This window comes from Ictalurus punctatus, chromosome 10 (genome assembly GCF_001660625.3).
Source record: "Ictalurus punctatus breed USDA103 chromosome 10, Coco_2.0, whole genome shotgun sequence".
Taxonomy (NCBI): Eukaryota; Metazoa; Chordata; class Actinopteri; order Siluriformes; family Ictaluridae; genus Ictalurus; species Ictalurus punctatus.
The window spans coordinates 21,522,501-21,539,476 of record NC_030425.2 but is presented as its reverse complement, the minus strand read 5'-3'; the positions used below and the strand labels follow the sequence as shown (position 1 = coordinate 21,539,476).

Below are 16,976 nucleotides of genomic sequence, written 5' to 3'. Positions count from 1 at the left end.
CAACAATGCTATACACATATACAAAAACAAAAAATAGCATTTTCATACATGTTGAACATCACAGTTTGTCAGCACATACCTACAACATGTATATAGTAATTGATATAAAAATATAATTACAAATAAGTATAATTATAATGATTAAATAATTATTATTGTATGCAGTTTGCTAAAAAGTCAGCCAAGCCAACTATCCAAAAAGAAATCCAATGAAATCCCATTCTGTCATTATTTTCTAAAACTGTCCTCTTGAGAGCCTGTAAAAGACATAAAGTGCACCGTCAAATGTGAAGAATAAATTGGATAAATCTCCTCCCATGTGACCTTTGGATCTGCCTGCCTTGAGTACATCCAGCGTGTGCAGGCATATACTCTGTTCCTGTTCGGACTGATGCCTGAGCTGTGTATTCCAGGTGTGTGTGTGATTTCTTCATCCTATATCATGATTTTGATAAGCCTGATTTATCAATTAAGGGTTGATTGGTTGTATTTTCAGGGCCTGGATGTTTCACAGTAGTCTCCAATCATATCTGTCTGGTGGAGAATTACAGATAAGACTACAGAATGATAGTATGATCAGTGTCATTGTAATTAAACTGCATGTTGGCTGTCTTTGCAACAAGTGGCCAGGGATATGTGCATCTTTTATGAACATTCCAATTCCTACTATATGTATTTTGTAACTTACAAAGCTAACCATGTAAATTTTAAGCATGTAAATGTCACTAGTTTAGTAGATCTGTTAGGTGCTGCTTTAGCTTCCGTATGAGGAGTAGAGAGAAAACCAGGAGTTACTGATGTAAAAACAGGCATGCTCTGACAAATTAAAGACGAACATGCTCAAATCTGCCTTCCCGTCCTCTAATCATAGAAGGATCACAGCAAGCACACACTCTGTAGGACTGTTTATTATGAAGATGATGCCTCTTGATAATATAAATTAGTGGGAAAAACAACAGGGCAAGTTGACCTCATTGTACATACAATATCTATTATAGACTGTGATTTCTTATGCAGTGCTTGAAGACTGCAGTGGATCATCTTGCAGAAATGCTGTGGGTGTGGATAACACTGTGCCTCATGTGGCAAGGTAAAGTAGTCTCTATCTGACCTATTTAGACAAGCTAATACTTTTTGGCAACTAAATTATTTTCTCACAGAGCTTACACAAGAAAACATGCACCTTTTTGATTTGATTACATGAAAATATGAGATGTGTATATGTTGGAATATGTGGTATTACTGTTCATACAAACTTGTCTATGTCTATTATGAATCCACGAAAAACACTTTTTTCTAAGACTGTATGTACAGTATATACACACTCTAAATTCTGTCTCTGACAGTTCCCCAACCTCAGCTACAATCACACTCACACAGTTATTATTTTTTGCTTGTACCTTACTATGATATTTTCTAACAAATGTAGTTAGTTGAGTATGTACGGATGAACGCTGTAAATGTGTCACACAGTGCCACGCATTCATGTTACTGAGCGTTGGCTTTATTTGTTTTGCGAAAGCTTCATATCATCACTTTTTTTTTTGCATCCTTAACTAGATGCCCTTAATCCTTATTAAAAGAAAATGAAAAAGAAATTAATACTTTTCAGCACTGTGCAAAAGTCTTATGCATTATTTCTTTATACAAATTTTGTGTTAGATGTTTATTTGGTAAGACTTTAGGATATGCATCTGTCATTAATGATTAACTACACAGGAAGAAATGAATAACTCAATATTAATTAGTAAATAGTAACTACTATTAACTAAACAGAAACTATAATTAATGAATTACAAGTTACTTATTGTTTATTTTATGTCCTCTGCATTGCTGTGACCAAGTTTTTGATTTCCAAAGGTTCCATATGTTTATTTTCCAACAAATTTAACATTACAGGAAAATGTGGTTTAAGTAAAATAACAAGTAAAAGTAAAAATAACAGACAGACCATAACAGACACTGTGTAGATTTACCTGCTGAAATGGAAGCACATGTAAAAGACAAAATCTACAAATGGATTATAGCAGATTTTTCAAGATACTTGGAAAAAACCCTTTAGGAATTCATAAAATGTGCTTTCATCATCTAAAATGTTAACAGATTCATATTCATCATATACCTGACTCATGCAGGAACAAGCAGCTTCATGATCCACAACACTGTGGAAAGCCAGTGCCTTGAGGACTCCCTCGGAGATGCTGGAGTTCAGTTAAAGAGATGCAGTGTGGACTCAGAGCTCCAGCAATGGATCTGGACAGAGCGGAGGTTCCTCATGAATGTATACACAAAAAGGTGCCTGTCTGCCTTCCACAGTGACCCAATCCAGACTCTCGAGTGTGATGGTGAAGATGATCTGCAGTGGCAGTGTATGAACCACAGGCTCATCAGCCTGAGTCATTCCCTGGAGCTAGGTGTGCACAGAGGAAGACTGTTTCTGACCAACATGGGGAAAAGCACCAGGTGGAAGTCTCTGGATCAAGGAGACATCTGTCAGGAGAAGCTGAGTGAGTCCCAGATAAGAAACTGTGACATGTTGGTAGGCCATTGTAACAAGATAATATTGTGTTTAAATATAGTAGTAGTGCACTGTTAATGAGAGACTGAATAAAATCAAAATTAGTATACCAATATATGAAATATCAGTCAAGTAAGCAATTAAGCATGATTGGGCATTCTGTTGTAAGAAAATAATGAAAGACAGGGGGTGTGTAAACAATAACAGCACATCCCAAAGCACAATGTGCCAATACTAACAATCATTTTGTTAACGTGGCGCATTCAGCATACAAGTTCGTACAACTCCATACAATAACACATTACAAGTGCATTCATGTAAACGTTGCAGCTGGCACTACTGTCAGAGCCATATGGTTATATAAATGATTAACCAACACTTTCTGACCAATCAGAATCAAGCATGAAACAGCACAGTAGTATACATGTACAGTATACGGTATATAATATTCTCCACATGTCCAATAGAAAGGAATGAGAACTTATACTTAGATGAATGCATGGAGATTATGTGTCAAAATCTTACTCTGATAAAAGTGAAAGTATTCAGCCAACAATGTACACAAGTGAAAAATTTGCTTGTCTTGACTACGGTTTAATCTACTCAAATATCAAAAGGTAAAAATTAAATGTTTTAACTGATTAAAATTAAGCTAATGTCATGTTTTCATGTGAATAGTAACTTTTAATGTTGTTAAAAGATGATTTTCATTTTAAAGCAACTACGTCATTTTGCCTGAAAACATCATTCAATCTTTGTAAGTTTGCTGGTCATATGCATGCCTAACGCTACATATAGTAGTTTGCTAATGAATTAATCAGAAGTAAAATATCATGTGAATAACCAATATTTACCATTAGCTAGAAGTTGACTTAACTAATTTATGTTAGGTACTGGAAGTAATGCTAGTTATTGCCATTAGCAAAGAAAGCAGGCTAACTTTATTAAATATAGTCAGGTAATGTTAGCAAATTAGCAAAACCTCCCTCAACATGCTTTTTCAAATGACATGGAGTTCATGTCTTCTAGGGAGGCAAAGGAGAAGCCTGATTTCATTACAAGTCTTTGCGTATTTTAGCATATACATATATTTTATTGAGGTAGGGCCAGGGGTACTCACTGAACTCAAGTTGAACACTGAAGTCTAGTGTTAACTACAGTGTTAGCTACAGTGTGTAGCATGAGAAGGTCACCACAGATGACAAATTGGTGCTAAACTGAACCTATTATACTGATGTAAAGGACACAGTCATTTGACGGATGAGAGAAGACAAGACCTTTGTGATTTGTCAAAATAGGGTCCAGAAGGCAGAGTGAGAAAGATGAGTTTCCAGCTATGGAGGACACAATGACAGAGGAAGAGAGAGAGTATCTCAGGTGGTATTACCGCACTGAAGACGGTGAGTATGCGTCTGCTACTTCTATCATTTCTTATGGAAGATATATCCGGTCACATACATATACATGAATATAAATAATCATGATTTAGAGAAGGAAGGTTAGACTCCAGTTCTGAGCTGTGGCACTGCACAGTTGAGTGATTTTGCTGAATTAAAATAACAGATTCAAGTTGTACTAATTAGCAAGCCCTTGAGATGCCACTGGAGGTGTGTTAAACTATTAAAATACTAAACCTTGCAGAGCTGCTTTCCAAGACCTGAGACTGACACTGCTGGCTTAATGTATAATAGGTATGGCACTAGGCATACTCACTAGGCATGATTGTTTTGCTTATTTACTGTCATGACACTCATTACAACGTGAACTTGGGGCTGCCACTTTTGTCCCCTTGGATATGGTAAATATATATATATATATATATATATATATATATATATATATATATATATATATATATATATATATATATATATATATAATAAAGTAAAAAATACTGCTTAATCCTAAGAAAACACACACTTAGAAAATATTTATATAATATTTGGTAAAGGCTAAACAAAATATTGTCACTGATATATTAAAGGCATATGATTAAACACTATACCAGTCCAAGTTCTGACCAATACCACAAAGATAAAGATCATGCAATACGATTCATAAAAATAAAACTGGCATCATAAAGTAGCTATAAATTGGGGCATATGAACTTTAGTTCACTCATAAAACCTCACCACCTATAACCTATAAAATGCTTTTACACATAATTGAGCAATGGAGTAAAAATCTAATTTACCCAATACGCCTTGCCTACGATGGTGCAGCACAAGCTAGTGCAGTCTCAGTGCTGGCCCCAAGCCTGGAGAAAATGGAAGGGTTGCATCAGAAAGAGTATGTGGGGTAAACCTTTGCCAAATCGAACATGCGGATCATAAACCGGACTTCCATAATGGAGACGGGTGATCCGCTGTGGCGACCCCTAATGTAAGCAGCTGAAAGAGAAAGAAGTTGATGTCCCCAGTGTCCTTACAGTCCTAACCTTATGTTTTTATAGATGAGTCATTCAGTCCTAAATTACAAATTTTTATGGCATTACCTTTGAAATGGATGCAGTGTGAGGCAGATATCAATAGAAAATATTTTGTAGTCACACTGTCATTACTTGTTAGCTATATTAGTCTCATAGCTCATTTAAAACTTTATTTAAAAAGCAAATATCTACCTGTCATCTTGTTGCTAGTGATCAACTGCATGTGGAAAACAGTTTAAAGCTCATTTATTGCCAAACCATTTGTCCTACAAAGCTTCTTTGCTTTATAGTTCTACTCAAATAATGCTGGCATGTCTAGCAATATATTAAACCTGGTGAGGATGGTAGTTAATGTTTAGCAAATTAACAAGTGGCTCACTTTTATTTACAGCAACACCCTGGAAATTTGCAATGCTGGGCTTGTCTCTCGTGGCTCTGCTTTTGGGATGTGTGCTCTGCCTCATGGGAACGATGGGTAACAAGTCAGTATTCACACACATGAAATCACAATGAATATACTGCACTGAGAAATGAATGCCTTGATTACAAATGGTTAAGCTTTAGAGAAAAGTCATTAAGTGAAAATGAATCTATTGAGTATGTCTGAACAGAATGGGTAAATAATACGGTTATTTTGCAGACATCGGAGAGAAATAGCCAAGTACAAGTCCGCCACCACTGCATCTCCTGCCACAGTGAACGTGGAAGTGGAGGAGCTTCGAGTCATCACTGAGATCAAGGAGGACAACGACTCCTGCACTGGCCAAGATGGACAACTAGACAGCAAATTACCAGCGGAGGGAGCCAGTGAGATTGAGGCTCTGAACCCTGGTGACATTGTGGTCACGTGGAAGGATGGAAATGTCTCCAAACTCTACTCTGATTCTCAAGAGGAGGGTGAGGAGGACAAGTGATGTGGGACTGAGAGACAAAACAAATCTCCAAACAAATTCCTATTTCTTACCTTGAATTCTAATAAAAATAAAAATTCAAATGTACATAGATTAAAAGGCTGGTTAAGAAAACTGCACAGTTTGTTTCTTTCTTTCAGACTTTCTTTGCTCTAACTTTGCTCTTAATTTCAACACATAAAGGCCCTTACTCGCACTTGGTTACTGTTGCTTTGTAGATCAAGCTTTTAAAAAAACATGCATGGTGTTGTTGAGTTAGTCAATGAGACAGTCAATGAGTCCAAGACAGAGCATGCTTATTCTATCTACTCGAATCTGATTGGGCGAAAGGTGCTGTTTAAATATCTATAAAAGCAGTTCTGACAGGTTCATATTAATGCACTCGTTTTAATACTTTATCGTTTCTATAGTAACAAATTATTCATAGGGACTTGTATGGTGGACGCTCAACATAATCAAAACTCAAAATAAACAAATTAATACACATTTTCTTATTTAACAAAAAAAGCATACAATAGTTGATATGGTGATGTTCTCTGTAATGATACATTCATGGACGGAGTCTCCAGTGTCAGCACTTTGTAGCAGTCAGTAATTATTCACCATGGCAAAGTCTTTGGGACCGACGGTTTTTTGCATGTTCCTCTGTAAAATGACAATCTGCATTTTTTGTTTGTTGTTGTTGTGTTGTTGTTTTTTTACCAACTTGTGTCATGAACATTATGTGTAGCTAAAAATGGATAAAAAAAAGTATGGGTTGTTCATTTATAAATTGTAATTGTATAAATTTTTATAAAAATTTTAATAATTGGCAATTGTCTGTGGTATAAGAGAAATAAAGCAATTTGGCATGTGCTGTGGTTAGAACAGACATATGTTAGATGTCTTTAATTATAGTGTCTGTGTCCAATTGATCTACATATAGATATACCTCTAAAGGTCATTTTTAAGAACTGGGTTTTGAGAATGTTGAGGTCATGTTGAAGGTATTCAGGGTCATTTTTACAATTCCCCTGACCAGCTCCAAATTCAAAGTATGTTAAGGCAAAATGTTGACTTGGCTGATAAATTGCTAAATGTTGATTGAGTCCATGATGGATAAAGACACAAAAAAACAGGGCTTAGGTTGAGTCAGTTAAACAAGTTAAATCTGGCGAAATGCACCAGGAAAAACTCTAAACTATGCCGTGCAGGAATATTCCAGCACTGAGACTGACATATGTCCAAAAATGATACTAACCATAATGACAGATAGTGGGAATTATTTGTTATGATGTGAAAAACAGATGAAATTAGGTTTACATTTAGGACACATCTTCCTGTCATCTTATAAATACATGTATGAGTACTAAAATACCAATCTGAAAATGCTGTTTATCACTTTTAGCTACTGGAATCCACAGTAATTGTAAAATTAACTGATGTTTTACATTACTGCACAGATTTGGCTATATATTTAGATTTATCCTGTTTTTGCCTTCAAGTGTATTTACACAATATAATCGGTATTTATTGTTTTGTTTTTTTAAATAACATATTTCATTGCTCTATATTCTAGGTATGATTTATGATCGAGTGGTGGCAGTACCAACAGCCAGTATTATACTGAATATTATATATAATTAATATTATAATGAATTGTTATATCTGACTGATGTTTAAATCATCAACACCATTTAGATACAAGATAAGACAAGTGGCCTTTGGGGTCATGGTGGCATTGTGAGCTGTGACATGTGCAGACAAACTCTAAAATAAAATCTTGACCATCTATAATATAAATTTAGACAGTGCAATGTCAGCTTTCAAAGTACAGAATGACATCCATCCATCCATTTTCCATACCGCTTATCCTACACAGGGTCATGGGGAGCCTGGAGCCTATCCCAGGGAACTTGCAGCACAAAACAGGGGACAACCCATTGCAGATTCACACACCCATTCACACACTATGGACAATTTGAAAATGCCAATCAGCCTACAACATGTCTTTGGACAGGGAGAGGAAATTGGAGTACCTGGAGAATACCCCAAAAGCGCAGGGTGAACATGCAAACTCTGTGCACACAGACTGGAGGCATGATTTGAACCCCCAACCCTAGAGGTGTGAGGCAAATGTGCTATTCATTAACCCCCTGTGCACTACAGAATAACAAAAGTATGAAAAAAATGAATAAAAACAAGTTTGAGTCATATTTAATTAACTCACATATACAGAGGTTTCTTGCATCTGATCCATCTGCCATAAGGAGATTGTTGATCTTCAAGTTGTTACGAGGAAAATATATTCATAAACCTTGTGTGCAGATAAAATGCAGCTTCTCTAGACGTTAGATGGTTACATAAAGTTGCATTAAAAACTTGATGTAGGTAATGTGGCCAAGTCCAAGAGGCATTCAGAGCCAAATATAATTATTTTCCATAAATATACACTCACACATTGTGAATATCTGTCTTACCACACATCCAGTTCTTCAGTAAGGTCTTACAACAATCTATAAAAATGAAGAAAATTATTCCATATGGCTTAACATATGTAATATGTAATATTATGCAACAGCCATCATTTCATTCATCTTCAGTAACTGTCAGGGTAAGGTCAGGGTCGTGATGGTTCCAAAGTCTGTGCTGGGAACACTGGACATGAGGTGTGAAAACACCCTGCATGGGATGTAAGTCCATTAAAGTCAGCAATTCACCTACTTCCTCATATCAGAGGTGGGAGGAAACAGGAGAATGCAGAGGAAACCCACACAGACTTGGGGAAGACATATGAAACTCCACACAGACAGTAACCCAAGCTCAGGATCGAATATGGATCAATCCTTCTCAGTTTTACTAAGCTAACACACTGGCGGCTTGGTTGTCTTGTATCATGTCATGCTTCCTTGACTCCTCTTGAACTGAGAACGCAAAATTGTACCAGAAAGCTGGACATTATTCTGATGATAATATAGTTCCACTTTGAACACAAAAAAAGTGTAAATATAGATTATCGCTGCTATTTTACAAAAAAAAAAAAAAGTGTGTGTGTGTGTGGGGGGGGGGGGGGGGGCATCTGTAGCTCAACAACGTAATTTAAAAGTAAGTGCAAGAACTTTTGGGTATGTATTATGGAAAACATTTTGGGTGAGCTAGACTATCATTATTTGCAGGCTACATGACCCTTGCAGGTCCAGTGTAAACTAAAGAAGCAAACCTTAGACACCAAATATGTCTTGGCTAACTGACTATATTTGGGTTAACTGGAACATAACAATCTAATTATTAAATCTGACCTGACATGTACAATATCCTGCTTTTGGTATCCATCATTTCTGGCACATGAATTTTATCATTTCATACATTGGTGATATAACACAGGAAAGTTCCTCATTCCAAAGAACTATTAGCGATTTCACATCAAATATCTCTAATGTGCTGAATAAAGCACTTTTACTAAGCTAATGCAATCAGAATCCCATGCAGAAACAGTAAACAAAGCAATTTTTTGTTTTTAGAAATGACATAAATGTAGTTCGATATCATAGTTTTTATAGTCAAAAAGTTATGTGCTCCTAAGTTATCATTAAGGTACGTGATCAGCAGGTTGATGTCTAACAAGAGTCCTCAAGTCTGACTGCGCCTCTCAGCACCATAAGGGGGCAGTGTTGAGTCAAAAGATCTTGAAGCCTTTGAGGAGGGTGAGTGTGGGTGCTCTGCGCTTGCTCTGGGCCCTCGAGGACTTCACAGTCACCAGCTTGGCTGTGGCCGGAGTGGGCAGCTCCTTATAGCAGGGTGACAGAAGCGAGGCAGAGGAGAGGCTGATTGGTGCTTTGTCTTCACTGATGTAAAGGGGCCGGAGTGAAAGGCTCCTCTCTGCCTCACGCCTCACCTCCCGGACGGCTTCGTAAAAGAGGTTTTGCACAGACACAAAGTCCAGGCAGGCGGAGACCTCAAAAAACAGGCAGCCAAAACGGGCAGCCAGGGTCGCACCATCCGTCTTGTTCACTTGTCTGAGATACAGAGACAGGCGGAGACCAAAATCAGTTCCACAGCTAATGAGAGTAAAACATTTCAAATCATTCATCCAAAAATTATGCCAGGAAAAAGAACTTATAGGAATGTGGACCTTATTTACATCACAATCTGTTCCTTCGTACTTTCATAAACCATGATTTTTTACAGCACCTGTCCAGCAGATTCAATGATTTCCCACCTTCTCACACCGACTTCAACTCAGGAGGGGCTGGTATATAGCTGATTAATTGGATCACATGTGTTGGGAGCAAGGAAATAGTAATATGGGCACTCCGGGACCCGCAATCCGATTGCCCAATTCAGATTAAGACACAATTCTGATACCCCGAATTCTGGAATATACTGGAATATACCTGTCTTAATCAGAAATTATGCATGTAAACACCTTATCCAGAAAATCCACTGAAAGGAGATGTATGCTCAGTACTCGTTTGCGCATGCCCAGTGTGCACGAATGGTCACGTGACGTGCGTATTCGGTTTTTCTTTATCTTTATCTTTTTATAACGTTTTTTTTTTATCTTAAATGAATTTGTTTTGAAGCATGCTCAGTCTGCAAAGAATTGTGGGTGCTAAAAGATGCTTAGCTGTACAATAGGCTAGGTATGGCAACTCGGGATAAATGGTTGTATTTACGTATACAGAAATATCCCGATGCATGTACGTGTATAAACATCGTATTCGGAATATGGCTGCAAGCCGAATATAGACCCGTAAACGGAATTTCATGTGCATGTAATCGTAGTCATTTTCTTTAGATCTGCACTGAAGCTATTAGGTTAGCTAACAAATAATGGAAGTCTATTTCACTCAAAATCTTTTCCTTAATTACATAGCTAGATTTTCATATATTTGCTGCAATTGACAGAATAGTATGATAGTATTTGTTTTATCAGCAAACATAAATTCTTTAAATAATATTACAATTCTGCTTCAGACTCTGAGACGCCGGACCAAGGGGGTGGAATGATACCAAACTGCATTGTGGAAAAAAGCAATTCCGTTTTCCAAGCTTTTTTTCCATACAGTGTCCTTATGGAAGCCCTGAAGCACAGACTGTAAAAAAAAAAAAAAAAAGAAAAGTCCTCTGTTGTTATTTCATTATTTTGACTTAATAATATGCTATCATGACTTAATAACTCCCTATTTCGAGATAATCACTTGAAATAAGGAACTATTATATTGAAATGCTGCGATATTAGCTCAAAATTACAACATATTTTGCAGCAACAGTTGAAATGAAATATTACTCAAAAAGAATGAGATATTACATTGAAAAAACAACAGAATAGCAAGAGTTATTAAGTCGAAATAATGAGACGAGGTTCAGGGATTCTACAGTGTTCACGTTGGCACGTCACGACTTAAGACCTGGATGTGTTTTGAAGCAAGTGTGTGGTCTGGTATCTATGGGAAATATTTTTAGGTAAAACAGTTTTCCATTAATTATCACCACCATCTCTTTAATCATGTAGCTTCAGTGCAAGACTAAGGAAGCACGCAACAGACCAAACATGTCTGTATTTGTTATAAGGGGAACATTTTTGCCTAACTATTCTTTTAAGATTAGATCAATTCCTTAACCCACACACACACACACACACACACACACACACACACACACACACGGAAACGGACACGGACACGTCTTTAAGCTTGGTGTCTATTGAAGGACTTTGATGGAATATCAACCACACACAAAATGAAAGATTAAACATTTGCGTTCACACTACACTCCATAAAATGAAGCGTTCCTTAAAAGCCTTGCGTAAATCACCTCTTGTATAAATAATTAGCAAGGCACATTTCCTGCAATAAAACCCAGCTGTTAGATGCCAATATTTGATTCGAATACCACACAATCCATGAGCTTTTGAGGAAAGAAAGCAAAGACTGCCAAAAAGTGTTATTCATTTGGCAGACACTTTTATTCAATCCAGCTTTCTGGCAGTCACGTGTACAAGACTTAAAAATGCTCAGCTATCACTGACTGCTTCCTGATTGGTCAAACCTATCTCTCAATATTGTTTCCTCATGCTATATTATGTCTTAATGCTCCTTTGCAGCCAAAAAATAAAAATAAATGTAAACATTTTCCCTTACCCCAAATGTAATCATTCAACCAAGACATGGTTAAAGTCTTGCTTCTTTGAGTGCCTGGTAATGAAAGCTTTTAGCTGCCAGCTTAGCATCACATAAACTTTATATCTAAGTCATCACACACTTACATCACACACCTTACCTCTAGTGGAGTTGTTCAGTATCCAGTCTGTTATTGTGCTTTCATCTATTTTATAAGTAGCTTTCCTTTTTTTACATTATACTTTTTTTTTCATCTCTCTTCATTATTCATCCATCCATTTTCTATACCGCTTATCCTACACAGGGTCACGGGGAGCCTGGAGTCTATCCCAGGGAACTTGGGGCACAAGGCAGGGAACACCCTAATGGGGTGCCAACCCCATCTCAGGTCACAGTCTCACACACACACTACAGACAATTTGGAAATACTAATCAGCCTACAATACATGTCTTTGGACGCGGGAGTAAACCGGAAACCCCTGAAGCACAGGGAGAACATGCATACTCCAAGCACACGAGATGGAGGTGGGAATTGAACCCCAAACCCTGGAAGTGCGAGGCAAAAATACTAACCACTAAGCCACCGTGCCCACTCCATTTTCATTATACTTTTACTTATAACTTTTGAAATCTAGTTTTGAAATGAAACAACAAAATGAAATCTACTTTCTGCATCACTTGTACACATCACTTTACATATTTGTAAAGTCATAAGGTGACATTTTAAAATCAGACATCATCACTGAGTTGATCTCTCGTTCGATTTCCTAAAAAAGCGAAACGTCCTTTATGAGATGAGATGAGACCTATTACATATCATGGTAATCTATTTGTTACTACAAACATTTTGTGTTTATTAAGGCAGTTTGTACTGTGACAGCTAGCTATTAGCATTAGCAGCTATTATCCTGTTAACTGACCTTTGAGAGCTCAAGAACGAAGCTGTTATTAGTTAGCTTTATTTTTCCACTGCTCCTTGGTGTAACTAAAAGCAGTGTGTGATTTGAACCAGACGTTATTTTCTTTTGGGAATCCTTCTCATACTTTTAGTTAATTTGAGAATTTCAAGCTATACTTTTTACATCTTTTACCAGAATAATTATTTAGACAATCTATTTAGATTACGTAGAATTCGAATTGTATATTAGAAGTGATTCAAATGTTTTGTCCGAATTGAAGGGTCAACCTTTTTAATAACGAACATCCAAACAAAAAAAGTTTTAAGCTTCTTGAATATTTTTCATGCTTTCTACTGAAAGCAAGATAAATATACAGCAAGTGTGACAGTTTTACTGCTAAACTGCTAAAAGAGAATTTTTGAAGAGTGAGTTTAGATAAACCTGTATCTCTCCATGTCCACTTTGTTGCCAACTAAAATGATGGGAGCCTCAGGGTGCAGGCCTTTGGTGTACAGTGTCACAGCCTCCACATACTGTTGACACACTTCGAAACTGAGTCTGTTATCAATGCTGTAGACAATGAGAAATGCACTGGCCCAGGCTAAGTAGCGTTCACAGTTCACCGGTCCATCCTGAGAAAAAACGTAGGAGGCTACAGATCAAGTTGCTTGAAGCTTCTGTTATACTACAAGCATAAAGTACAAACAAAAATGGCTGGAAAGAACACTTTAGTATTCAGTACCACATTATTATAATATCATGATGATTCTATTGGTACATCTAAAAACCTATATTATGCATCATTTTTATTCAGTGCTTATTAGATTTTAAACTCTCTCTGATTCCACTATGGCTAAGAACATATTATGTGTATCCTTAAGCAACACTTTTAATACATTTGAATAAATAGCATACTATCAATCATTACCTGGTCCGCCGTGTCCATTACTTTGACCAGAACTGGTTGCTGGTCCACCATTTCCTCTGAGGAATAAGTGTCCTCTACAAACATAATGTAAAAAGCTCTTTTTTTCCCCAGTCAAGACATTTTTTACAAGACATCTCTCATTATACTTATTAAACCAAGTGCACTCGCTTTGTGAGACATTTTCCCCACATAAGTTATGTAATAGCTCAAAGATTCCCTTTTAGTATCAAAGAGAGGATTTAGTCTCAGCTGTCCATCTGGTTACCATATGACTGATGATTTAACAGGCTGTGGTTTAGGCAAGATGACAGAATGATATATTGGAACTTGGGCTTATTACCTCGTTTTGAAAGGTTTACACAGCTTTGAAGTATTGGATATTTTGCTTGATCCCAAATTCTCTGAATTACACTGGGCCAAATGTTCTCGATTCAACAGCCCGATTTACCTCCGGACATGAAGTCATAAATGATCAAAGAACAAAAAGAGAAAAGTCTGGAGACGTTTAGTCTACTTTATAGGTTTAAGGTAAAAGTTAAACCAATGCAGCTCACCAAGGTTTGGGTCGTATTCACTAATAAAACGCTTCGTGAGGAACTTCACAGTGAGAGCTGCAAAGAGGAAGAACACAAACATCCTGTGACTGCAAGTAGTAAATTGCTACCACTTATATAAGGTTCCTCTAGGGCCATGGGAAAGCCAGTGTCCCGAGAAACATAAGCTGGGAGTTCTGATAGTTCCACTAGAACAACAAAAAAAAAACTTCTCATTACTCATTTCATTTACTCAGTCACAATTAGTCAGCGTTCTAATAGCCTATTTGCAGTAGCTGGACTCTATAAGTCTATAAAATGAAGAGTAAAAATGGAAAAGATTCACAATTCAACCATTACATTCAGATTATGATTATAAAACTCATAAAATAACATTACAAGCTCATGGCTCCTGAAAGTTTATATATCAGAAAAGTAAACTTATTTTCTGAAAAAAGAGCTTATATTATGACAAATATTGTTTCAGAAATAAATTCAGACTATAGTTATGAATGTCCTACCTGATTTGCCTGAGCCCATTGCTCCCAGAACTACGATATTGCACTCTGCAGGTTCGTGTTCAGGAACAATGTTGCACGTCCTTGCTTTACCAAACATGATAGACATCCTGAGCAGGACAGCAATGATGCATTGGAAAAAGCCTTAATTCTTTCTAAAAAAAATTTAAAAAATGACAGTCTACATGCTCTCTCAGCTCCGTGTCAGCTTCTCCTGGATGCTCTCCTTAAGAGCTTCTGAGACACTCCTCTGGAAAAACAGCTGCATCCTCGTATGTTTTTCCAGTGGGTGACATTTCTTAATAACAAGCAAATCCAACACTCTGCGCTCCTTCAAGGTGTGTAGATTTAGTTGGAAAAGGCTTGTTGTTGAAATGAATCGTATTTGGCAAGGCTGAGAGCCGGAGAGTCTGAGACAGACAGCACTTTAAAGTTCAGCTGCGTTGGTGTGTGTATAGGCTGGAGTCTGCCTGCTCTTGACCATCTGGAAACCGCACCTCCAAAAGGAAGAAAGCAATCTGGGGTCACTGCTTGCCTTACCCAAAATAATCATGTGAAAGTTTTGTTCCTTGTGAAAAAAAACTGAATGTTTTAACCCTGTTGGAGAGGGAAAAACGAGTCTTTATAGGGTACCACTATGACTCAGAAAGTAAAATGGAAATGATGTGAAAATTATAATAATCATAATCATCATCATGTCCTTAAAAGAAAGTAAAAATAACTATTAGAAGCTTATGTCATTTCCATTGTGTTTGAATGGAATTTCATGTTTCCTATTTGCTTGTGTTTGATGGTTTCTACTGTGATCCTACAGTGTATATATATACTCCACAAAAAAACGTCCTCTCACATTCAACTGCTTTTATTTCCAGCAAATTTCTTAACATGTGTAAATAACAGAAACATTCAACAACTGAGACATAAAGTGAACAACTTTCACAGACATTTGACAAACAGAAATGGAATAATGAGTCCCTGAACAAAGTTGGGTCAGTATGTGGTGTGTCCTCCAGCTGCTTTAAGTACTACAGTGCATCTCATCCTCATGGACTGCACCAGATTTGTCAGTTCTTGCTGTGAGATGTTACGCCACTCTTCCACCAAGGCATTTGCAAGTTCTCCATCACGTCTGGGGGGGACACACGGTTACATGTAATTTTCCACTGCAAGGACGATCAGCTGTCCTTCCTGTCTCCCTGTAGCACTATCTTAGGCGTCTTACATTACAGACATTGCAGTTTATTGCTCTGGACACATCTGCAGTCCTCATGCCTCCCTGCAGCAGGTCTATGGCATGTTCATGGAGGTGAGCAGGAACCCTAGACATCTTTCTTCTGGTGTTTTTCAGAGTCAGTAGAAAGGTCTGTTTAGGGTCCTAAGTTATTGTAACTGTGACCATAATCGCCTACCGCCTGTAAACTGTTCGTGTCTTAAGGACTTTTCCACCGGTGCATGTGCAATAATTGTTCATGGTTCACTGAACAATCATGAAAAACATCATTTAAACCCTTTCCAAAAAAGATCTGTAAAGTTTATTTTGATTTTGCAAAATTATCTTTAAAATACAGTCTCCTGAGAAAAGGGACATTTCTTTTTTTGCTGAGTACATATATATATAGTTTTTTCTTTAAATACCTGGTTGATGAGAGGATAGGAGGAGTATGTTTTGCATTTTTTGCTGCTACTGTATTTTTTTTTTTTTTTAAACTATTTATTATTTTGTCACTATTATACACTTTGCCTGGCTGCTACTGTAATAACTGCTATGTCCATATTTTGTATAAGCTAATCTGCTGAATACTAAGTCGTAGCATGTTGTGCTTACAGTCACATAATTTTTAATTGCATCGTTACTTTTTTGCACTTATCTTTTGCATTACCTGTTATAATGAACAGTTGAAGATTGGAAAAAAGACCAGGTGACATATTTTAAACTTGTGTGTTATTGGAGGTCAATCACTAAACTAAAACTTAGTTCAGGTTTTATCTGGAGTGAATATGAATGAGAGAGTTGGTATGTCCGAAATCTAACAAAGCACGACCTTGGCTATTGCACTTCTATTGTGGTCCCAAGTAATGCACCCATAAGTATCAGATTTACATGCTCTGCATTCCTGTGAAGAACAAAGGGGATTAATCA

At 37.0% G+C, this 16,976-nt stretch overlaps 2 protein-coding genes across 8 annotated transcripts; one reads left to right on the top strand and one right to left on the bottom strand.

Annotated features, from left to right (window-relative positions):
* The first annotated feature begins 337 nt into the window (after positions 1–337).
* Positions 338–6,728, top strand: si:cabz01068815.1 (Solute carrier family 51 subunit beta). Of its 3 annotated transcripts, none has more exons than XM_017478987.2 (6): positions 338–413; positions 1,018–1,090; positions 2,136–2,507; positions 3,817–3,918; positions 5,338–5,428; positions 5,587–6,728. In XM_017478987.2, exons 2-6 carry the CDS (start codon positions 1,051–1,053, stop codon positions 5,858–5,860), a joined length of 879 nt encoding a protein of 292 aa, XP_017334476.1. In that variant the 5' UTR covers positions 338–413; positions 1,018–1,050; the 3' UTR covers positions 5,861–6,728. The 3 variants fall into 3 exon arrangements, with proteins under 3 accessions (XP_017334476.1, XP_017334475.1, XP_047013960.1); XM_017478986.2 differs by having other exon boundaries at positions 359–413; positions 999–1,090; XM_047158004.2 differs by lacking the exon at positions 338–413 and adding an exon at positions 523–570.
* A 1,309-nt stretch (positions 6,729–8,037) lies between these two features.
* Positions 8,038–15,326, bottom strand: rasl12 (RAS-like, family 12). Of its 5 annotated transcripts, none has more exons than XM_047158006.2 (6): positions 15,022–15,326; positions 14,840–14,946; positions 14,340–14,396; positions 13,786–13,859; positions 13,299–13,489; positions 8,038–9,894 (listed from the first exon to the last, which is right to left on the bottom strand). In XM_047158006.2, coding segments are annotated over exons 1-6 (813 nt in total). In that variant the 5' UTR covers positions 15,024–15,326; the 3' UTR covers positions 8,038–9,512. The 5 variants fall into 5 exon arrangements, with proteins under 5 accessions (XP_047013962.1, XP_047013963.1, XP_017334510.1 ...); XM_047158007.2 differs by having other exon boundaries at positions 8,038–9,852; positions 15,022–15,325; XM_017479021.3 differs by having other exon boundaries at positions 14,840–15,326.
* Between the last annotated feature and the right edge of the window lie 1,650 nt (positions 15,327–16,976).

What these genes read in the sequence shown, in the direction of transcription:
- si:cabz01068815.1 (XM_017478986.2), top strand. Translation starts at nt 1,012, where the DNA reads ATGCAGTGCTTGAAGACTGCAGTGGATCATCTTGCAGAAATGCTGTGG. An exon ending in ACTGTGCCTCATGTGGCAAG is followed by an intron (nt 1,091 to 2,135) that starts GTAAAGTAGTCT and finishes TGACTCATGCAG; the next exon opens with GAACAAGCAGCTTCATGATC. An exon ending in GTATTACCGCACTGAAGACG is followed by an intron (nt 3,919 to 5,337) that starts GTGAGTATGCGT and finishes TTTTATTTACAG; the next exon opens with CAACACCCTGGAAATTTGCA.
- rasl12 (XM_047158006.2), bottom strand. An exon ending in TAATGGACACGGCGGACCAG is followed by an intron (nt 13,490 to 13,785) that starts GTAATGATTGAT and finishes GTTTTTTCTCAG; the next exon opens with GATGGACCGGTGAACTGTGA. An exon ending in GTGGACATGGAGAGATACAG is followed by an intron (nt 9,895 to 13,298) that starts GTTTATCTAAAC and finishes TACTCTCATTAG; the next exon opens with CTGTGGAACTGATTTTGGTC.